Source organism: Eleutherodactylus coqui, chromosome 13, assembly GCF_035609145.1.
Source record: "Eleutherodactylus coqui strain aEleCoq1 chromosome 13, aEleCoq1.hap1, whole genome shotgun sequence".
Lineage (NCBI taxonomy): Eukaryota > Metazoa > Chordata > Amphibia > Anura > Eleutherodactylidae > Eleutherodactylus > Eleutherodactylus coqui.
This window is the reverse complement of record NC_089849.1, coordinates 6,497,179-6,522,698: the sequence shown is the minus strand read 5'-3', so window position 1 is coordinate 6,522,698 and position 25,520 is coordinate 6,497,179. Positions and strand designations below refer to the sequence as shown.

The 25,520-nt window shown below is 49.3% G+C and overlaps 1 protein-coding gene across 10 annotated transcripts in view; it reads left to right on the top strand.

The window, feature by feature from the left end:
- Nucleotides 1-25,520, top strand: part of BCAS1 (brain enriched myelin associated protein 1) — a 109,629-nt gene that overhangs the window by 29,616 nt on the left and 54,493 nt on the right. For 7 of the 10 annotated variants that reach the window (XM_066588217.1, XM_066588225.1, XM_066588218.1 and 4 more), the window contains exons 6-9: nucleotides 5,145-5,207; nucleotides 13,015-13,158; nucleotides 15,607-15,642; nucleotides 16,661-16,834. In XM_066588217.1, coding sequence (XP_066444314.1) covers nucleotides 5,145-5,207; nucleotides 13,015-13,158; nucleotides 15,607-15,642; nucleotides 16,661-16,834 — 417 coding nt within the window. The remainder of the gene's footprint in view (nucleotides 1-5,144; nucleotides 5,208-13,014; nucleotides 13,159-15,606; nucleotides 15,643-16,660; nucleotides 16,835-25,520) is intronic. The other 3 variants (XM_066588222.1, XM_066588224.1, XM_066588223.1) reach the window with 3 other exon arrangements.

Sequence of the window (25,520 nt, the reverse complement as noted above, 5' to 3'; positions counted from 1 at the left end):
GCGGTCAGAGGTCGCGGCGCAGAACCGGCGCAAAATGACGGAAGAATCAGTCCTGAATGAAGAACATTTTTTGTCCGGCCACCTGAACAGAAACCAAACGGACTCCATTACCGTCCGCGGGTCCGTCTGGTGCCGCTCGGGTCCGTCTGGTGCCGCTCGGGTCCGTCAGAAGATCCGCTCAGCCAGGGGATTCTGCTCTCATAGCGGTGCAGGAAACTGAACCCCCCGTGCAGACGAGCTGCAGCGCGCCCTATTGGCAATATCGCAGAAAGCTCGCCCCGTATTTGTTACAAATCGCACTCACACGACTCCCGCGGACGGACAGTTTCACGCGAGCGCCGTGCTATTTTTTTCCCTATTTAAACAGCATGCAATTTTTTTACACGTATGAAAAGCGCACCACACGTACCACGATGCGACGCGATGCAATTATTTAGCAAAAACGTATCACATGCGCACAGAAATCGCAGATCCAGAAGTGCGAAAGCAGATGGGAGTTTCTCGGACCAATATCCCACTCGCCGGTGTAAAGTACGGCCTGCGGGGTGCATTCATACAGATGTGCGGTCAGCGAGCACGCGTGTGAAGAACCAACGGACTTAAATCATTTAATTCACAAGCGACTTTTTTCTCCGACTGACAGTTTTGCTAAAAAACTCCCATTAAAAATATATCGTCCCGCAGTCACGCATCGATGCGATGTTAAACATTTTTTTACTATTGAAGCAACATGCACAGTTCATGTGCGTGAAAAACACGTGTGCAGATGGCATGTAGCAGCGATGTGATGCGGTTATCGAACTGGCAGCAGAAAGTGTAATACCCGATACTGCAGTCGCCCCTCCGTCAGCGGCCGCTCTCCGCCCACACAACGGGCTCATTATGCCGGCATGCTTCCATCCAGGCATCATGAATATAATGTAACAGATCGGGGTTAATGAGTTTATTAGGGTAATAAGTAATGGGCACGTGGAGTGCCACCCCCGGGCACTGCGGGCTGAGGGCTGCTCTCAGTATACAATGTGTCCCTTGTGGCTGTGATTACAGATGTGACACTTGTGTCCTGGCGCGGCTCTCAGCTTCCATTGTATCGTTCTTAATACTTTGTATAATAAACAAGGACAATGTTATAATAACGGGTATCATTCCACATTTAACCCCTTAGGCTCAGGGGTCACAACCTGCAGCTCTCCGGATACAACCCTCAGCGTGTCCTGAAAGCCAGAGGCTGCAGACTGTAGACCACTGACCTATCAGGAAGGTGTCAGCAGAAGATATTGTCTTAGTTTTATATAAACTTTTTTAAAATAATTTTTTTTTTTTTTTTTTTATTTCAATGTCACAATCGATTTTAAAAAATCCCACAATCCTGCAGTTCTCACACTGGCCACTAGTCCTAATAATAGTCTGACACTTCCTGTTCGGTCAAGAAAACTTTTTTTAGCCTTCATCTCATTATCACCGTAGGTAGGATTACACTGAGAGGAGACACCTATATAGAGATAACACAGCACCCACCATTCACAATAGTCACAGCTCACCTCCTCCCCCTCCCTGTACAGGTCACAGAGCATGCCCACAACACTCTCCCATAGTAGTTAATGGGTCTTCTGCATTCCATTTATGGCCCATGAGGATGCAGTAAAGCATAGAGAGCAATCTCCACTGTGGAATCAGGACTCAAACCAGTTAGTCTGCAGCAGGGCAGGGAGCGCGCAGACTCCGGATGCCTCCATGTAGACACTCCAGCCGGCTTGGTAGTTGGGTTCTGGCGTTTGTAACAGGCCTGTACCGGAGGACCTAATACAGGACTCCAACCGGTAGCCTCGCACATCCTTCTACTTCAGCCTAAATGCCAGGGGAGCATCTGCTTCCTGTGTCCAGCTGATCACATGCTCTCCCACAGCCAATGAACATCAGCAGATTTTCTGCTATGGAGATATCATTGCCACATACAAAATATGGCCAGAAGAGGGCAGCATAATACAAAAAGAACAATGCTGTTCCTCCGCAGCATCTTAGCAGTTAAACCCCCTACACCAAAACCAAAGCAGTCCTGTTAATTCAACTCTATACATCCCATAAGGATACATGCAGTTCTGCCATCAGTACTGCCCCCCTCAGGTAGAGCAGTCTGTAGCACAAAGGAACTGAAACTCCAGTATCGGCCACGGTGGTCACTACCCCTGGCAGCAGCAGGCCTGCTGGCTAACTTTGCAGTCTCTAGTGGTGTGCACACCTAGCAGTCTTTTCTGAGGCTGACCTCACTTACTTGTCAGGTATCCTACCAGGGCTGGATTCATGGCTCTGTAGCACAATCCTACACCTTTGGTCTCCAGGCGGCAGGCAGGCTCCGGTCTTACCTGGCACCACAACTGCCATGCACAGAGACATCAACCTGAGAGGGCCTTTCAGAGGGTGTTGGGAAGCCTTTGGAGAGTTTAGCTAACCTAGAGAGTGTGGCTAACCTAGAGCAGAACAAGAGAAACAGAGGAGAGAGAGAGAGAGGGAGAGAGCAAGAGAGAACGAGAGAGGGGGGTGAGAAGTCAAAAGAGGGAGCGTGAGAAGGAGAGAGAACAAAAGACGGTGCATTCAAGTCGTGTTGTATACTTGGCACATCATGGCATTGTTGGCAACCAATCTTGTGCCATAGAAGATTGTACCATGTGACCTTTAAGGGGTTTTATCATCACAACCACCCACTGGGCCTTACCTAAAATACAAAAAAGGGTTTACTCCCCTCTCCTGGAACTCAGAACATAGCTGAGAGCTGCCATCGTTCACGATAGTGACTTCCGGGTAGATGGCCCAGCAGAAGTCAAGTGACTGCTGCGGCCAATGAAGAGGCCACAGAGTCACCGTCACAAACTCCTGCCATCATGGCACCCAGGATGTGAGCACTGATGCCAGGAGTGTTGATGGTGATGCTGCGGCCTTTGAAGTCCTGGTGGCGGCTCAGCTGTGTCCTAGAGCTCCAGGAGAGACGAGTATGCCTTTTTTTAAATTTTAAGGCGGGCACAGCGGGTGGACGGGGTTTTGTTGTAATGACAAGACTCCTTTAACAAAGGTAAGTACATGCTGAGAGTGCAGTATTGTAAACTTGAATGCAGAGGCAGAATACACCATGACACTGAGTGACTACAGGTGATATCCTCTGGACTCCCTTTTCTTCTCTATCTACTCCAGACCTTCATGACTTCTCTATCTACTTCTTGTCTCTGCAGATTTGTGACCGACATCTGAAAATATTAACACCACACACTGTCACCTGATAATAGCGCTACTCACCGAGTCCCAGAAATAAGTTATAATATACACTACGACCCCAGAAAGACATAATAATCTACTGTGTGCCCCGTAATAACTTATACTACACTCTGTGATAAATGATGCTACATGATGTACCTCAGAAGATACTAATGCTGCAAGCCATGACCCCCTGTATTAAATTATATTACATGCTGTGCCCCCAGAAATTATGCCCCCCACAGTAATTAGGCTCTCCTCCATGTGGCTCCCACAGTAATTTGGTGCTTCCCATTTGGCCCCCACAGTAATTTAGTGCTTCCCATGTGCCCCCACAGTAATTTGGCTCTCCTCCATGTGGCTCCCACAGTAATTTGGTGCTTCCCATGTGGCCCCCACAGTAGTTTGGTACTTCCCATGTGGCCCCCACAGTAGTTTGGTACTTCCCATGTGGCCCCCACAGTAGTTTGGCTCTCCTCCATGTGGCCCCCACAGTAGTTTGGCTCTCCATGTGGCCCCACAGTAATTTGGTGCTTCCCATGTGACCCCCACAATAATTTGGTGCTTCCCATGTGACCCCCACAATAATTTGGTACTTCCCATGTGGCCCCCACAGTAATTATTTTGGCATCCCTCATTGAAGCCCCAATGCAGTAAAATAAAAACAATTACCCTCCACCCCACTCGGCCACGCCTGCCCGCCCCAGAAGTTACCCCAACGCCTGTCTGCCGGCGGTATCTGCTGCACGTGTGGCGCAGCAGCAATTCCTTATTTATGACGCGTGAATGTTCAGGGTCCGAGGTGGAGCGTCACTTTTCACAGCGCTCCGCAGCGCTGGGTGTCTCTGGCGCTTTACGTGCCTGACTGTAGAGCACGGCTGTTTCTGTCTTCTCCGCTCTCCCTGCCGTGCCTGATGGAGCAGCCGGGAGCCGCTGTATTGGTAAGAGGGGACCGATGTAGCGCACTCCCTTCTGAAACTGTAACAAATTCTGTGACTTTTCAGAAGCTCTTTACCTAAACCCTGCCCTTTACCCAAACCCCACCCATCACATAAACTCCGCCCATCACAAAACCCCACCCTTTACCTAAACCCCGCCCTTTACCCAAACCCCACCCATCACATAAACTCCGCCCATCACAAAACCCCACCCTTTACCTAAACCCCGCCCTTTACCCAAACCCCACCAATCACATAAACTCCGCCCATCACATAAACCCCACCCTATACCCAAACCCCGCCCTTACCCTGTACCCCGCCATCTTTTCTAAACCGTGTTCTTTTTGGTGCAGATCAATAGAATTTTTTTATATATACATTATATTTTGATATACACTAAAAAGGCACAACTGACCCCAAAGTGTGGTGCAACAACAATTAACCCCTACATGTACACCCTCCAGTGTCGGGATTTGTACGGAGCAGCATCTGGAGCTACATACATGACGGGTGCTGCCTGTTTCTGACTGGTGACACCCAACGAAAAGGGCTAAGCTCAACTTTGATGTTAATCACAGCTGTTAACCCCTTAAATGCTGCTGTCAATTCTGCTACATTGACAGAGAAATAAGAGTTATGATTTTTTGAAAGTGGGGAGGAGAAACCAAAAGTGAAAAAAAGAAAAGAGACTGCGACCTTCAGGGGTTAAGTTACCCACCCCCCAAAAAACAGATACCAGCTTATTCCCACTAGGGGCGCTGCTCTATGATCTAAACACTAATACCCTCAATATGTAGAATGGGGAGGTCACGGTGCAGAGATCAGACTGTGCGGCGGTTGGACACGACGCATCTCCGCAGGATCCCACAACCACAATGCTGAGAAACATCATTACCAGTTTTTAGTTCTTCTGGAGTGAAGTAGATACACTGCAGACTACTGATAACTTTCACTTTTTAGGTCACACCCAACAAGTCTGTACCAAAATCTGAAGAGGAGCTGAAGACTGAGGGTGAAGACAAGGTAAGGAACCTTATCCCCCAGACTCACCACTGACACCGGTGTGCTTCTAATACCAGGCAGTGTCCTTGTATATGAACCATGCTGGTATAACCTGGGGATCTCCTGTATATAATTATATATGTACAGCTGGTATCAGTTATACATCTCCTGTATATAGTGATATGGACCATGCTGGTATAACCTGGGGATGTCCTGTATATAATTATATATGTATAGCTGGTATGTAAGACATCTCCTGTATATAGTGATATGGAGCATGCTGGTATAACCTGGGGATCTCCTGTATATAATTATATATGTACAGCCGGTATAAGTTATACATCTCCCTGTATATAGTGATATGGAGCATGCTGGTATAACCTGGGGATCTCCTGTATATAATTATATATGTACAGCTGGTATAAGTTATACATCTCCTGTATATAGTGATATGGAGCATGCTGGTATAACCTGGGTATCTCCTGTATATAATTATATATGTACAGCTGGTATCAGTTATACATCTCCTGTATATAGTGATATGGAGCATGCTGGTATAACCTGGGTATCTCCTGTATATAATTATATATGTACAGCTGGTATAAGTTATACATCTCCTGTATATAGTGATATGGAGCATGCTGGTATAACCTGGGTATCTCCTGTGTATAATTATATATGTACAGCTGGTATAAGTTATACATCTCCTGTATATAGTGATATGGAGCATGCTGGTATAACCTGGGTATCTCCTGTATATAATTATATATGTACAGCTGGTATAAGTTATACATCTCCTGTATATAGTGATATGGAGCATGCTGGTATAACCTGGGGATCTCCTGTATATAATTATATATGTACAGCTGGTATAAGTTATACATGTCCTGTATATAGTGATATGGAGCATGCTGGTATAACCTCGGTATCTCCATTATATATGTACAGCTGGTATAACTTATACATCCCCTGCATATAGTGATATGGAGCATGCTGGTATAACCTGGGTATCTCCTGTATATAATTATATATGTACAGCTGGTATAAGTTATACATCTGCTGTATATAGTGATATGGGCATGCTGGTATAACCTGGGGATCTCCTGTATATAATTATATATGTACAGCTGGTATAAGTTATACATCCTGCATATAGTGATATGGAGCATGCTGGTATAACCTGGGTATCTCCTGTATATAATTATATATGTACAGCTGGTATAAGTTATACATCTCCTGTATATAGTGATATGGAGCATGCTGGTATAACCTGGGTATCTCCTGTATATAATTATATATGTACAGCTGGTATAAGTTATACATGTCCTGTATATAGTGATATGGAGCATGCTGGTATAACCTGGGGATCTCCTGTATATAATTATATATGTACAGCCGGTATAAGTTATACATCTCCCTGTATATAGTGATATGGAGCATGCTGGTATAACCTGGGGATCTCCTGTATATAATTATATATGTACAGCCGGTATAAGTTATACATCTCCTGTATATAGTGATATGGAGCATGCTGGTATAACCTGGGGATCTCCTGTATATAATTATATATGTACAGCTGGTATAAGTTATACATCTCCTGTATATAGTGATATGGAGCATGCTGGTATAACCTGGGTATCTCCTGTATATAATTATATATGTACAGCTGGTATAAGTTATACATCTCCTGTATATAGTGATATGGAGCATGCTGGTATAACCTGGGTATCTCCTGTATATAATTATATATGTACAGCTGGTATAAGTTATACATCTCCTGTATAGAGATGAGCGAACGTACTCGGATAGGCACTACTCGTCCGAGTAATGTGCCTTATCCGAGTACCTCCTCGCTCGTGCTGAAAGGTTCGGGTGCCGGCACGGAGCGGGGAGCTGCAGGGGAGAGCGGGGAGGAACGGAGGGGAGATCTTTCTCTCCTTCTCTCCCGCCCGCTCTGCCCCGCTCCCCGCTGCGACTCACCTGTCAGCAGCGGCAGCTCCCGAACCTTTCTGCACGAGCGAGGAGGTACTCGGATAAGGCACATTACTCGGACGAGTAGTGCCTATCCGAGTACGTTCGCTCATCTCTACTCCTGTATATAGTGATATGGAGCATGCTGGTATAACCTGGGTATCTCCTGTATATAATTATATATGTACAGCTGGTATAAGTTATACATCTCCTGTATATAGTGATATGGAGCATGCTGGTATAACCTGGGTATCTCCTGTATATAATTATATATGTACAGCTGGTATAAGTTATACATCTCCTGTATATAGTGATATGGAGCATGCTGGTATAACCTGGGTATCTCCTGTATATAATTATATATGTACAGCTGGTATAAGTTATACATCTCCCTGTATATAGTGATATGGAGCATGCTGGTATAACCTCGGTATCTCCATTATATATGTACAGCTGGTATAACTTATACATCTCCTGTATATAGTGATATGGAGCGTTCTGGTATAACCTGGGTATCTCCTGTATATAATTATATATGTACAGCTGGTATAAGTTATACATCTCCCTGTATATAGTGATATGGAGCATGCTGGTATAACCTGGGGATCTCCTGTATATAATTATATATGTACAGCTGGTATAAGTTATACATCTGCTGTATATAGTGATATGGAGCATGCTGGTATAACCTGGGTATCTCCTGTATATAATCATATATGTACAGCTGGTATAAGTTATACATCTGCTGTATATAGTGATATGGAGCATGCTGGTATAACCTGTGGATCTCCTGTATATAATTATATATGTATAGCTGGTATAAGTTATACATCTCCTGTATATAGTGATATGGAGCATGCAGGTATAACCTGGGGATCTCCTGTATATAATTATATATGTACAGCTGGTATAAGTTATACATCTCCTGTATATAGTGATATGGAGCATGCTGGTATATACCTGGGTATCTCCTGTATATAATTATATATGTACAGCTGGTATAAGTTATACATCTCCTGTATATAGTGATATGGAGCATGCTGGTATAACCTGGGGATCTCCTGTATATAATTATATATGTACAGCTGGTATAAGTTATACATCACCCTGTATATAGTGATATGGGCATGCTGGTATAACCTGGGGATCTCCTGTATATAATTATATATGTACAGCTGGTATACGTTATACATCTCCTGTATATAGTGATATGGAGCATGCTGGTATAACCTGGGGATCTCCTGTATATAATTATATATGTACAGCTGGTATAAGTTATACATCACCCTGTATATAGTGATATGGGCATGCTGGTATAACCTGGGGATCTCCTGTATATAATTATATATGTACAGCTGGTATAAGCTTGGTATCCTCCTGTTTTGCAGGATGTGTAATGATATCCGTAATTGTGCTGGAATGGGGTTGGCAGACGGGCACTGGGCGCTGGTGGCACATGATTACAATGCAGCTATAAAGTTTAATACATCCTCATTTGCATATCCTGCTGGAGAGACCTTGTTTATTTTCCCATGAGCCCGCATGCCAAGCCCATTGTTTGGACAAGAAGTATTAAAGACATCTCCATCTGTCAGGCTTCTTGTATAGAGAAGCGTCTGAAAGGAGTAACCGCGACGGCGGATGGAGAGCGATCTTCCTCATCAGCAGTAATCTTACTTTTATGGCCATTAGATTACAGGTGATGTTATGGGGGGAGGGGCGGCCGATGAAGGGCAGCACATGGCATACGGAGTGCCAGGAGGTCGTCATGCCTGTCCGGGGCTGACCAAAGATATAAGAGCCCGTATGATGCTACACGATCATCAGTAACCACTGGAGTCACTCAGTCCTCCAGCACACATACTGGACACCGTTTGTGAAGAGTCTTCAGAGGGTAAAAACAATTGCCAGTGGGAAGATAATGAGTTAAAAGAAGCAAAAATCTATACTCCCCTTTACAATTGTTGTCCCTCCCCCTCATCCCGATGCAGCGCCGCTCCAGTATATGGCGGTCCAATCCTGAAAGAGATTGCAGTGGTCATGTGCCTTTTACAGGTCACATGACTGTTGAGTCAATAACTCGTCTTATTGGTCATCATGTACCATTCGCCCACTGAGGCCAGTGATTGGCTGAGAGGTCATGTTAGCGATGAACTTTCTTCTAGGATCAGACCGTCAAGGGCCCCAGGTGTGGTGCTGCGCAGGGGCCTCTGGACGAGTGAGTGCAGACTGTTAGTTTCTTTTAACCCATTATCTCCCACTTAGCATTCAGAGAAGTCCTTTAGATAATCCCGCCATATAGTGCATTGTAGCGTCCAACAGACTGCAGATCGTGCCTACAGTACATCAGTAACTCCTCGGACATCCCAGTGAGCGCCGGCGGCTCGGACGGACTGCAGAGAATATCCCACAGCAAATCTTCATTAATTGTGCGGAACTTGCTGTAAATTTGCTATGATGGGTTTTCTTGTGGATCCGCAGGTAACTTGCAGCAAAATCCGCACAATGCATTTTGTTGCTGACTTGTTGGATATCTTGACTTCCCCGCTGACTTCTAGGGGAATTTGTGCTGCAGCGTCCTGACAGTTGGATCTGCGTTAGATATCCAATCAGAACACGTCTGCAGCACGGAGCCTCGTTGGTCGGATCTCATCCACTTTGCTGCTACTGAGAGCAGTGAGGCTGTGGCACTCTCTGCCTGAGGACGTGGTGATGGCAGGATCCATAGAGGAGGTTAAGAGGGTCTAGATGTCTTTCTGTGATATTACAGGATGTAGACATTAGGTGGCCATCCGGGTCTTACAGTCAGGTAGGAACTATTAGGGAATGATCCAGGGATTAGTCTGATTGCCATTAGGGAGCCGGGAAGGAACTTTCCCCCGAATTGGCTAATTGGCTTCTGCCTCTTGGGGGTTTTGCCTTCCTCTGGATCAACTAGGGGGTTGAAACAGGCTGGACTAGATGGACATTGTCTTCATTCAGCCTTACATATTATGTTACTATGTTACTATGTTAGTGTGTTCCGCTGCGGATTTTCCATGTCCACCGTGAGTCCATCCCGTGCGCATTTACCCCTAGTAGTCAGATTCTTACGGCAATGAATGCTGATGGAGCCGGAACGTTCTAGTTCTTGCTCTATGTCCTTCCTCCCAGCGGCTCTCGGGCTTTGTGCGTCTCCTATGTGAATGATTCATTATTTTGAATGTATCGTTTCCAGCGTTAATTAGACATGATAATCAGCGATGACTGTGAGAGCCCCGTATACCGAGCCCTGCGTGCGGGGGACTATACTGGGCAAATACACTGAACGGCCTCTTTATTAAAGCACGATTGGCGCTCCCCTGTATGGACATTCTCCCCGTGACCCCGGAGAGCAGCATGACAAGTTTTCCGCGGATCAGTTTCAGTGTGAATCCACATTAGATGGAAAATCCAGCGATCAGAGCGACTTCCAACGAGGTCGGTCATTGGTGCTAGACTAGCCGGGGTCTCACTGCCAACCGCGGGGGGTTTTCTCGTGTAACAGTGTGGAGAGTATACCGAGAATGGCGCGATCAAGGAAAACATCCAGCAAAAGGGGATCCTGCGGATGGGAACAACTCCTCACTGAAAGGGGTCGGAGGAGGATGTCAGGAATCCTTCTGACCAACAGGCTGCACAGTCAGCTGAATACAACGCCGGAGCTCCAACTAACGTGTCCGAACGCACAACTCGCCGTTCCTCCGCACGGATGGTATAACAGCCGGCGACCAGTTCCAGCACCATTGTGTCTAAGAGAAACAGGAAGACTCCAGCGGGCAAAAGAGCGCAAAACTTGTATCACTGAGCAGCGGAGAAACATCTCCTGGTCAGATGGGGCCAGATTTCTGTTGCTGATGGGAGGTCAGAATTTGGCGCAAGCAGCATGAATCGCTGCCCCCTTCCTGTCAGCCGGTGGAGGTGCAGTAATGCTGCAGGGAATGATGTTTTGTCACAGTTCCTTCAATGAATTGCTGCTGTTCTGAAGACCAAAGGCGGCCCAATGTACAACTAAGGGCTTGTTCACTTAAGCGCTGTTTTCGTGCATTAGAGCATGAAAAGATTGTTTCCAATGGTTTCCTGTAGAAGCGTTCACATGAAGGAATCACATGATCGAAGACATGGACTGCAGGTCACATCTAAGGCCGGCGGTGCGAGAGAAGATGGGACTTGTGGGCTAATTAAAATAGCTGGAATCACCCGTTCTATAGTGCAGTATAGCTGCGATCTTTTCCTCTGCCTAAACCAGCGCTCGCCTGAACGAGGCCTCAGGTGTCACAGAGCTGTGGAGCGGGCAGCGAGACAAGAACATTGGCCGCAGCAGTATATGCAGGGGCCGGAGGCTCATCACTACTAGAGGGGCTCCTGAACTCCGTGAGAAGATCCAAGGATTATACCTGGCGGGAGGGGTTGGGTCTTTTCCTTTGGCTTGTACTGAGCTAATGGGACGGGCGATCCTCAGACCAATCTTTATACCCATAATCCCTCACATATGAAATGGATGATTGCTCTGACCCAAAAACTGTAACTTACAAGGTCAAGGTTCAACGACCCAGTCTTTTTGTCAGTGTTTTTGATGAATGTACAGAGGTAGCAAAGTTTAAATTGAAGTTAAAGGGGGTGTCCAGTTGTAAACTATTAATGGCCTGTCCTCAGGGTATTGCATAAGTGATAGATCGGCAGGGGTCCGTCATCTGGGACCCACATTGATCAGCTGTAATCTGGGCTGGTGCACTTGTGCACTGAGCGGGTTTCTGCAGGAAGCAGATAGCTCCGTTCCCACTGCAGTGGTCAGGCATAGAAATGAATGGAAACTTGGGCTGCAATACCGAGCCTGGCCACTGCAGTGGGAATGGAGCTGCTTGCTTCCTGCAGAAATCAGCTCAGTGCATGGGCACACAAGCCCTGAGGACAGCTTATAAATGGGGGTTCCTTGCAATGGACTACGGCTGATCCACTCGGTATTGATGACCTACCTCTTTAGGCTGGGTTCACGCAGGGTAGATTTGCCGCGGAAATTCCGTGCAGAATTTCGATGCGGCAAAGTCGCTTGCAGCTGCTGATCCCAGTGTTAGCCAGCCATGTGGACAAGATTTGTCAAAAATCTCGTCCACACGGGGCGGCCAATCCGTCGCAGCAAAGCTGGCAGAAGCCGACGCAGCACGGATTCCCCGGCTGCAGCAGGTCTATTTTTTTTTTCCGTTACAGCTGTGCTCCTCTCTATGGGAGAGCCGGACGCAACGGAAAAGCATGCGGCCAAGCAGCTCCAAAAACCGTGGCTACGTGCTGCGGGGTTTTCGCTGCTCTATCCCAGCGAAAATCTTGTGGTTTTGCACTGCGGCAAAACGGCGAGATTTCTGGCGGGATTCCGCCCTGTGTGAACCAAGCCTGATGGACAAAATAAACTGCAGCACAGAACCTTTTCCCACCCTTTTGTTGTGATAAGATAAGATGTTGCAACACGTTATCGGTTTTGGGTTACATTTTGCTACATTTGTATCATTGTGACCATTTGTAAACACAGTCCCATGTAGACAGTCCGACAGTCATCTGAACGACTGCACGAGCGCCGACGCCACCGCTAGCTGTTCGCCTGCATGCAGAGTGTTTAGACAGGCAGATCCCCGCTGGCGTCTCGCTTTTATGTGAAGTGCTAAGCGTTTACACGCAGCGAGAAGCCAGCGAACCAGCGACAATTTTAAACAAATAATGCAAGATGGCCGCGTATTTAGACGCCGCGAATATCACGCAAATCAGTTCGTTTGAAAGAATTTTGCGCAATAATCGTCTGACAGACTAGCAAGTAACCGATGTGTCCTTCTCCACCTCTCGCCATAAGAAAAATGGAGGTTTACGAAAATCATCCTCAAAAAAGGAAAAACACAAGAGCGCCGGGCACCAACCCTCCCAGACGGAGGCCGAAACCCTGAGGAAGTCGGACAGCCCCAAGTCTGGGACACTTAGCAGACTGTTTAAGCAGAAGGTTTGTAGACGCTGACTTGGGGCTCATTCACACCGGCGTATTTACACTCCGTATTACCTGCGTAGACCGTAAATCCCATTAATCTGCATCGGGGGACTCAGACCGCGCTGATAAATAATTACATTATATATTATTTTGGTCCGTATTACGTACCAATACAGCCCACTGAACTTAGTGGAATTGCGTAAATACGCAGTGAATGCCCGTTATACTCGCATCACATCCAGGGCACCTGCTTGCGAGTTTTTTTCTGCATGTGTGAATAAAAAAGCTGCTAATACGCCCACAAAAAAGCGCAAGCAGGGCCAGATACACAGGGAATGCGCAGTGTCTTCACATGTGAATGAGCCCCTACAGCAGATAGGATGGTCCTGGGTGGTCGGACTTTTGGGGTCCCCACAATAACCATCTGCAAATCAGTGTTTACTAATCCACTAAGGTCGTCGCCTCCGTCCCTGTAAGTCATGGCTTACATCTGAGTATTAATGATATTAATGGACAAACAATGTATCTACATACTCACACGTCTCTGGAGATCGCATGTCACCTGCAGGGGGCAGCACAGAGGCTGGCAGTGAAACCTTCTTTATTGGAAACGAATGTGCAGGCTTTAATCATAGAGACGGGAATTCTCCATCTGTCACTGGAATTCATCATGAAACGGATAGGAAATGATTTGTTACAAACGGACCCGAAAATGTAATTCTGATATAAGTTTCAGAAATTCTGAAAAATGTTGGAATGTCATCGTGCCGTATAAAAGTGCGGCATATTGGCGACAAATCTCAGCCAAATCCATACCAGAATCTGCGTGTCTTACATATATGCAGTGCAGCCCCCTGTGTGATGCTTATCAGCCACCATCTTGAGGCTGAGATTGTTTAGTTTCAGTTTCACATCTATTCCATGAAGCATCAGCACAGCACTAGCTGAGGTTATACCATTTCTGACTGCTGAGAGGACGGCTTAACTATCATTATCTTCTAAAAAAAATAAATCTTATTTGTATAGTGTCAACCTATTCTGCAGCACATTGAGGTCATTTATTTATTACCCCTCACCAAACTGGGTGCTCATTTTTGAAGGCTGATTGAGCCAGCTAACTGAACCAGGCGGGATTGAACTCACAACCTTCAGGTCATGAGCGAGAGCTTATAAGGACTGCATGTCTGCTGCTTTAACTCTCAGCGTCACACGAGGCTCTAATTCACCTTAATAAGCCACAGCCCATAAATATCCAGTCAGGAGGATGAGCTGTGATCTCCTCTATTATACCATCAGTCACTGTGACAGGAGTGTCTGTGCTCCCCTCCAGGCAGTTTCTGTGGTAGATCCATGAAACAGCATCACACAGGCTGAGAAATTGAATTAAACGGGTTATCTGCCCGTTTTTTTCACTGACCCATCCCCTGAGACCTTCTTTTCAGGCAAAAACGCCTCATATTGCTTCTGTGGAACTCGGATCCTCGCGCCCGAGCCATGTGATGTGATGCGATGTGTTTAAGGTCCCAATGAAGGTAATCAGAGATGCGTTCCGAGGAACACGAAAAAATAGATCACGCCGTGATTTTTCCCATTTGTATGAAAAACTCATATAAAAGTCACCCGAGATTCTCGCCTGCGTGACGCTGGTCTTAGGCCTCATTCACACGAGCGTACATACAGCTACTGGAGCTGCGCACAAGAATCGCGCCCGTGTGAAGCGTTGGATTTCAGTGCATTCAGTCACACGAGTGATTTTTGGGCACATAGAAAAATTCATGTTGTCAAAACTAGAACATCGGCGACCGAAAACGGGTGCCGATGTTTCTTGCTGCGTGAAGAGATCCGTCTTGACCTATCATTTACTGGAAGCTCCAATAGTCTCCTATGGGAGCTGAAAAAAAAGAGAGCGGGAGGGAGTTTACCTGCATCCGGCAGCGGGAAAGAAGGAAAGGATTTCTGTAGACCGAAGGCTTTCCGCGCTGCTGCGTATTTTTCCGCTGATACGCCTGTGTGAACTGACGAGAAAACGCTAATTACTGTAACCTCGGGACTCACGGCTATTCTTCATTGATGTGACTTAGCGGCGCAGGCGGGCAGCTGTAGACATGCATGCGCCCGTGTGATTGAGGCTACATTCATATTTGCCCCGAACACGCAGGTGGATTTAACTCGTGTCTCTGGGCAAAATCTGTGCGATCGGCTAGAAGAAGCGACGCAACACGGATGTGATCTGTAACCGTGATGGAAAGGCGGAGAGGTGAGTGCTGCATCAGGAGAGGGAACTGTAGGTGGGCTTCAGTGTGGATTCTGCCCAAATCTGTCCACGTGAACAAACCCTTAATAATGTATAACACTCATCGCTGCGCCCATCACCGCTGACATAACTAATATCAGGACGAGCCGTTGGATTTCCTCCTTCATTTCTCCTCGGCTTTAATAATTACGGGTTTATTTTCTTCGCAGTCGAAAAAAGACGAACAGCAGACGAGCGGCGGCAAAGTGAGTAGAAGCTGTAATAAGGTATTGTGCGGAGTCCGGGCCCGTCTGCTGGATGGGGCTCTTGGCTTATTAACTCCCACTAATTAATACATCATGAGCGTTAACCCTTTCCAATCCAATTTGTATCCTGCTTTTCCTAGGGGGCTTACTTTTTTTCTGCCATTATACAACGGCACTATCTGCTGGCTAAAGCCAGTACTGCATGAGGTGACACGTTGGATAGGCTCCGACAGCAGAGAGGCTGGCAATATACAGTAAGAGAACCCTGATAGAAGTCTTCCAACGTCGGAGCTGTACAGCCTTAAATCATAATGTCTTTAGACGTCAGACAGTGGATTGGAAAGGGTTAATGATCCTCCCTTACATACAGGAACACACGTGTATCATGTGAGAGGCCTCTGTACCGAATACAGAAGCGATCGCCCCCAGAGCCGCAGCGGCCGCCGCTCACTGTGCGGGGACAGAGCCCAATATCACATGGGAGGGTCTGATCGTTGCTCAGCCTCAATCTACCATCATATTATCTGTGGACAGATGGATGGATGCCAGGAGTTTGGGCCAGTGGCACTGTGGCCTTTGGTCACCTGACTCAGGTGGACATCCACGCTGGGCGCAGGGCATGACGCCGTGGGAGCCGCTCAGCAGTGAGACCCCCACCGATCAGCAAGTTAGCCTCTATTCTGTGGATATCCTATGGATGAGGGCATAACTTGCAGTCTTGGTACAACCCCTTTAAGAGCAACGCAGTCCAATTCAAGTGACTGGGACTGAGCTGCTGTACCCGGTACAGTCACTATATAGCGTATGGCGCTGTGCCTGATATGGACTGTAGCAGCCACCATGCTCACCTGAGCACCGCTGTTACTTCAATCAGCTGATCAGCCAGTATCCTGAGCAGTGGACCGCCAATCCTGATAATCGGTCGTCAGTCCTGGTGGCCCGGGGACTAATCACACTTCCTGTCTGTTATTACCCCCCTGTACTAACGCTTCGTACTAACCACTAGTCTCTGTTATAGGATGAGCTAGAGCAGCCTGTTGTGTCTGTGTCTATAACCTCAGAGAAGTCGCCCCCCGAGCAGATACTAATCCAGGACCCCCCTGATGTCCCAACACAGATCACAGCCTCACAGGAGGAAGGCAAAGCAGCCAAGGAGTCGGCAGCCCCCCGGCCCAAGCTCTTCTGGAGGAAGGTCAGTGCAATCCGACATCACCTGCTATAATATCCACTTACATATATCCTCCGGCGTCGTTATAGGTAGGCGGAGGCCATGATAGGATGTGATTAGACTCCCAGGACGTGAAATCCGGGAGCTCCGCTTTGTATTAGGGGGATCGCGCCATCCTGAGTACGACTATAAGGGGGAGGGGGATCGTAAAACTTCCAGTGTGGGAGGATGATGACGGTAAGTTAGTCCTCCCACTACAGTAAGTGGTCGTACAGTTAGGATGAGTCACTGGCCATCACTTCCTATGTAGTGAGACCCCCACGATCCTGAGAGTAAAGAGCTGTTACTGGCTTCCTCTTCACTACACAGAACATTGCCCACTCTGCTGTGTTGGCGCCGGGTTCTGTATATATTACCATGGGCCTCAGATAACTATTTCTATCCTGGGGGCCGCGGAGGGTTAATAGTTGGGTAAATGTAGAAGGATTTCCAAGATGGAAGACAAGAAGTTGTTACTATGTAGCTTTACAATCTTGGGGCGCAAATATCAGGAGGCGCCGATACAATGTTGTCATGGAAACTGATGAACCGCATGGGACTCCACCCAGATATATTCATGAGTGTATGTAAATGTATGATTGGGTGCACACCGACCGCCCCTTTATTAGAGACCCCATCTAGTAGCACACATACACCGCCCGCCCCTTTATTAGAGACCCCCATCTAGTAGCGCACATACACCGCCCGCCCCTTTATTAGAGACCCCCATCTAGTAGCGCACATACACCGCCCGCCCCTTTATTAGAGACCCCATCTAGTAGCACACATACACCGACCACCCCTTTATTACCCCCATCTAGTAGCGCACATACACCGACCGCCCCTCTATTACCCCCATCTAGTAGCGCACATGCACCGACCGCCCCTCTATTACCCCCATCTAGTAGTGCACATACACCGACCGCCCCTCTATTACCCCATCTAGTAGTGCACATAGACCGACCGCCCCTCTATTACCCCATCTAGTAGTGCACATAGACCGACCGCCCCTCTATTACCCCCATCTAGTAGTGCACATACACCGACCGCCCCTCTATTACCCCATCTAGTAGCGCACATACACCGACCGCCCCTCTATTACCCCATCTAGTAGCACATACACCGACCGCCCCTCTATTACCCCATCTAGTAGGGCACATACACCGACCGCCCCTCTATTACCCCATCTAGTAGCGCATATTCACCGACCGCCCCTCTATTACCCCCATCTAGTAGTGCACATACACCGACCGCCCCTCTATTACCCCTATCTAGTAGCACACATAAACCGACCGCTCCTCTATTACCCCCCATCTAGTAGTGCACATACACCGACCGCCCCTCTATTACCCCCCATCTAGTAGTGCACATACACCGACCTCCCCTCTATTACCCCCCATCTAGTAGCACACATACACCGACCGCCCCTCTATTACCCCATCTAGTAGCACACATACACCGACCGCCCCTCTATTACCCCCATCTAGTAGGGCACATACACCGACCGCCCCTCTATTACCCCATCTAGTAGCACACATACACCGACCGCCCCTCTATTACCCCCCATCTAGTAGCACACATACACCGACCGCCCCTCTATTACCCCATCTAGTAGGGCACATACACCGACCGCCCCTCTATTACCCCATCTAGTAGCGCACATACACCGACCGCCCCTCTATTACCCCCATCTAGTAGTGCACATACACCGACCGCCCCTCTATTACCCCCATCTAGTAGTGCACATACACCGACCGCCCCTCTATTACCCCCCATCTAGTAGTGCACATACACCGACCTCCCCTCTATTACCCCCCATCTAGTAGCACACATACACCGACCGCCCCTCTATTACCCCATCTAGTAGGGCACATACACCGACCGCCCCTCTATTACCCCATCTAGTAGCACACATACACCGACCGCCCCTCTATTACCCCCCATCTAGTAGCACACATACACCGACCGCCCCTCTATTACCCCATCTAGTAGGGCACATACACCGACCGCCCCTCTATTACCCCATCTAGTAGCGCACATACACCGACCGCCCCTCTATTACCCCCATCTAGTAGCGCACATACACTGACCGCCCCTTTATTACCCCCATCTAGTAGCGCACATACACCGACCACCCCTTTATTAGAGACCCCATCTAGTAGCACACATACACCGACCGCCCCTCTATTACCCCATCTAGTAGCGCACATACACCGACCGCCCCTCTATTACCCCCCATCTAGTAGTGCACATACACCGACCGCCCCTCTATTACCCCCATCTAGTAGCGCACATACACCGACCGCCCCTCTATTACCCCCATCTAGTAGCACACATACACCGACCGCCCCTCTATTACCCCATCTAGTAGTGCACATACACCGACCGCCCCTCTATTACCCCCATCTAGTAGCGCACATACACCGACCGCCCCTCTATTACCCCCATCTAGTAGCGCACATACACCGACCGCCCCTCTATTACCCCCATCTAGTAGCGCACATACACCGACCGCCCCTCTATTACCCCCATCTAGTAGTGCACATACACCGACCGCCCCTCTATTACCCCATCTAGTAGTGCACATACACCGACCGCCCCTCTATTACCCCATCTAGTAGTACACATACACCGACCGCCCCTCTATTACCGCCATCTAGTAGCACACATACACCGACCGCCCCTCTATTACCCCCATCTAGTAGCGCACATACACTGACCGCCCCTTTATTACCCCCATCTAGTAGCACACATACACCGACCGCCCCTCTATTACCCCCATCTAGTAGCACACATACACCGACCGCCCCTCTATTACCCCCATCTAGTAGCACACATACACCGACCGCCCCTCTATTACCCCCATCTAGTAGCGCACATACACCGACCGCCCCTCTATTACCCCCATCTAGTAGCGCACATACACCGACCGCCCCTCTATTACCCCCATCTAGTAGCGCACATACACCGACCGCCCCTCTATTACCCCCATCTAGTAGTGCACATACACCGACCGCCCCTCTATTACCCCATCTAGTAGTGCACATACACCGACCGCCCCTCTATTACCCCATCTAGTAGTACACATACACCGACCGCCCCTCTATTACCGCCATCTAGTAGCACACATACACCGACCGCCCCTCTATTACCCCCATCTAGTAGCGCACATACACTGACCGCCCCTTTATTACCCCCATCTAGTAGCACACATACACCGACCGCCCCTCTATTACCCCCATCTAGTAGCACACATACACCGACCGCCCCTCTATTACCCCCCATCTAGTAGTGCACATACACCGACCTCCCCTCTATTACCCCCCATCTAGTAGCACACATACACCGACCGCCCCTCTATTACCCCATCTAGTAGCACACATACACCGACCGCCCCTCTATTACCCCCATCTAGTAGGGCACATACACCGACCGCCCCTCTATTACCCCATCTAGTAGCACACATACACCGACCGCCCCTCTATTACCCCCCATCTAGTAGCACACATACACCGACCGCCCCTCTATTACCCCATCTAGTAGGGCACATACACCGACCGCCCCTCTATTACCCCATCTAGTAGCGCACATACACCGACCGCCCCTCTATTACCCCCATCTAGTAGTGCACATACACCGACCGCCCCTCTATTACCCCCATCTAGTAGTGCACATACACCGACCGCCCCTCTATTACCCCCCATCTAGTAGTGCACATACACCGACCTCCCCTCTATTACCCCCCATCTAGTAGCACACATACACCGACCGCCCCTCTATTACCCCATCTAGTAGGGCACATACACCGACCGCCCCTCTATTACCCCATCTAGTAGCACACATACACCGACCGCCCCTCTATTACCCCCCATCTAGTAGCACACATACACCGACCGCCCCTCTATTACCCCATCTAGTAGGGCACATACACCGACCGCCCCTCTATTACCCCATCTAGTAGCGCACATACACCGACCGCCCCTCTATTACCCCCATCTAGTAGCGCACATACACTGACCGCCCCTTTATTACCCCCATCTAGTAGCGCACATACACCGACCACCCCTTTATTAGAGACCCCATCTAGTAGCACACATACACCGACCGCCCCTCTATTACCCCATCTAGTAGCGCACATACACCGACCGCCCCTCTATTACCCCCCATCTAGTAGTGCACATACACCGACCGCCCCTCTATTACCCCCATCTAGTAGCGCACATACACCGACCGCCCCTCTATTACCCCCATCTAGTAGCACACATACACCGACCGCCCCTCTATTACCCCATCTAGTAGTGCACATACACCGACCGCCCCTCTATTACCCCCATCTAGTAGCGCACATACACCGACCGCCCCTCTATTACCCCCATCTAGTAGCGCACATACACCGACCGCCCCTCTATTACCCCCATCTAGTAGCGCACATACACCGACCGCCCCTCTATTACCCCCATCTAGTAGCGCACATACACCGACCGCCCCTCTATTACCCCATCTAGTAGTGCACATACACCGACCGCCCCTCTATTACCCCATCTAGTAGTACACATACACCGACCGCCCCTCTATTACCGCCATCTAGTAGCACACATACACCGACCGCCCCTCTATTACCCCCATCTAGTAGCGCACATACACTGACCGCCCCTTTATTACCCCCATCTAGTAGCACACATACACCGACCGCCCCTCTATTACCCCCATCTAGTAGCACACATACACCGACCGCCCCTCTATTACCCCCATCTAGTAGCACACATACACCGACCGCCCCTCTATTACCCCCATCTAGTAGCGCACATACACCGACCGCCCCTCTATTACCCCCATCTAGTAGCACACATAAACCGACCGCCCCTCTATTACCCCATCTAGTAGCGCACATACACCGACCGCCCCTCTATTACCCCCATCTAGTAGTGCACATACACTGACCGCCCCTCTATTACCCCATCTAGTAGCACACATACACCGACCGCCCCTCCATTACCCCCAACTAGTAGCACACATACACCGACCGCCCCTCTATTACCCCCATCTAGTAGCACACATACACCGACCGTCCTTCTATTACCCCATCTAGTAGCGCACATACACCGACTGCCCCTCTATTACCCCATCTAGTAGCGCACATACACCGACCGCCCCTCTATTACCCCCATCTAGTAGCACACATACACTGACCGCCCCTCTATTACCCCCATCTAGTAGCGCACATACACCGACCGCCCCTCTATTACCGCCATCTAGTAGCACACATACACCGACCGCCCCTCTATTACCCCCATCTAGTAGCGCACATACACAGACCGCCCCTCTATTACCCCCATCTAGTAGCACACATACACCGACCGCCCCTCTATTACCCCCATCTAGTAGCACACATACACCGACCGCCCCTCTATTACCCCCATCTAGTAGCACACATACACCGACCACCCCTCTATTACCCCATCTAGTAGCACACATACACCGACCACCCCTTTATTAGAGACCCCATCTAGTAGCACACATACACCGACCACCCCTTTATTACCCCCATCTAGTAGCACACATACACCGACCGCCCCTTTATTACCCCCATCTAGTAGCGCACATACACCGCCCGCCCCTCTATTACCCCCATCTAGTAGCACACATACACCGACCGCCACTCTATTACCCCCATCTAGTAGCACACATACACTGACCGCCCCTCTATTACCCGCATCTAGTAGCGCACATACACCGACCGCCCCTCTATTACCCCCATCTAGTAGCGCACATACACCGACCGCCCCTTTATTACCCCCATCTAGTAGCACACATACACCGACCCTCTATTACCCCCATCTAGTAGCGCACATACACCGACCGCCCCTCTATTACCCCCATCTAGTAGCGCACATACACCGACCGCCCCTCTATTACCCCATCTAGTAGCGCACATACACCGACCGCCCCTCTATTACCCCCATCTAGTAGTGCACATACACCGACCGCCCCTCTATTACCCCATCTAGTAGCGCACATACACCGACCGCCCCTCTATTACCCCATCTAGTAGTGCACATACACTGACCGCCCCTCTATTACCCCATCTAGTAGCACACATACACCGACCGCCCCTTTATTAGAGACCCCATCTAGTAGCACACATACACCGACCGCCCCTCTATTACCCCCATCTAGTAGCACACATACACCGACCGCCCCTTTATTACCCCCATCTAGTAGCACACATACACCGACCGCCCCTTTATTAGAGACCCCATCTAGTAGCACACATACACCGACCGCCCCTCTATTACCCCCATCTAGTAGCACACATACACCGACCGCCCCTTTATTACCCCCATCTAGTAGCACACATACACCGACCGCCCCTTTATTAGAGACCCCATCTAGTAGCACACATACACTGACCACCCCTTTATTAAAGACCCCCATCTAGTAGTGCGCATACACTGACCGCCCCTTTATTAGAGACCCCCATCTAGTAGTGCACATACACCGACCGCCCCTCTATTACCCACATCTAGTAGCACACATACACCGACCGCCACTCTATTACCCCCATCTAGTAGCACACATACACCGACCGCCCCTCTATTACCCCCATCTAGTAGCGCACATACACCGACCGCCCCTCTATTACCCCATCTAGTAGCACACATACACCGACCGCCACTCTATTACCCCCATCTAGTAGCACACATACACCGACCGCCCCTTTATTAGGGACCCCCATCTAGTAGCACACATACACCGACCGCCCCTCTATTACCCCCATCTAGTAGCACACATACACCGACCGCCCCTCTATTACCCCCATCTAGTAGCACACATACACCGACCGCCCCTCTATTACCCCATCTAGTAGTGCACATACACTGACCGCCCCTCTATTACCCCATCTAGTAGCACACATACACCGACCGCCCCTCTATTATCCCATCTAGTAGCACACATACACTGACCGCCCCTTTATTAGAGACCCCCATCTAGTAGCGCACATACACTGACCGCCCCTTTATTAGAGACGGCATCTAGTAGGACACATACACCGACCGCCCCTTTATTAGAGACCCCCATGTAGTAGCACACATACACCGACCGCCCCTCTATTACCCCCATCTAGTAGCACACATACACCGACCGCCCCTCTATTACCCCCATCTAGTAGCACACATACACCGACCGCCCCTCTATTACCCCATCTAGTAGCACACATACACTAACCGCCCCTTTATTAGAGACCCCCATCTAGTAGCGCACATACACTGACCGCCCCTTTATTAGAGACGGCATCTAGTAGGACACATACACCGACCGCCCCTTTATTAGAGACCCCCATCTAGTAGCGCACATACACCGACCGCCCCTCTATTACCCCCATCTAGTAGCGCACATACACCGACCGCCCCTCTATTACCCCCATCTAGTAGCGCACATACACCGACCGCCCCTCTATTACCCCCATCTAGTAGTGCACATACACCAACTGCCCCTCTATTACCCCATCTAGTAGCGCACATACACCGACCGCCCCTCTATTACCCCATCTAGTAGCACACATACACCGACCACCCCTCTATTACCCCATCTAGTAGCACACATACACCGACCGCCCCTCTATTACCCCATCTAGTAGCGCACATACACCGACCGCCCCTCTATTACCCCATCTAGTAGCGCACATACACCGACCACCCCTCTATTACCCCCATCTAGTAGCACACATACACCGACCGCCACTCTATTACCCCCATCTAGTAGCACACATACACCGACCGCCCCTCTATTACCCCATCTAGTAGCACACATACACCGACCGCCCCTTTATTAGAGACCCCCATCTAGTAGCACACATACACCGACCGCCCCTCTATTACCCCCATCTAGTAGCGCACATACACCGACCGCCCCTTTATTAGAGACCCCCATCTAGTAGCACACATACACCGACCGCCTCTCTATTACCCCATCTAGTAGTGCACATACACCGACCGCCCCTCTATTACCCCCATCTAGTAGCGCACATACACCGACCGCCCCTCTATTACCCCCATCTAGTAGCACACATACACCGACCGCCCCTCTATTACCCCCATCTAGTAGCACACATACACCGACCGCCCCTCTATTACCCCCATCTAGTAGCGCACATACACCGACCGCCCCTCTATTACCCCCATCTAGTAGCACACATACACCGACCGCCCCTTTATTAGAGACCCCCATCTAGTAGCACACATACACCGACCGCCCCTCTATTACCCCCATCTAGTAGCACACATACACCGACCGCCCCTCTATTACCCCCATCTAGTAGCGCACATACACCGACCGCCCCTCTATTACCCCCATCTAGTAGCGCACATACACCGACCGCCCCTCTATTACCCCCATCTAGTAGCGCACATACACCGACCGCCCCTCTATTACCCCATCTAGTAGCACACATACACCGACCGCCACTCTATTACCCCCATCTAGTAGCACACATACACCGACCGCCCCTTTATTAGGGACCCCCATCTAGTAGCACACATACACCGACCGCCCCTCTATTACCCCCATCTAGTAGCACACATACACCGACCGCCCCTCTATTACCCCCATCTAGTAGCACACATACACCGACCGCCCCTCTATTACCCCCATCTAGTAGCACACATACACC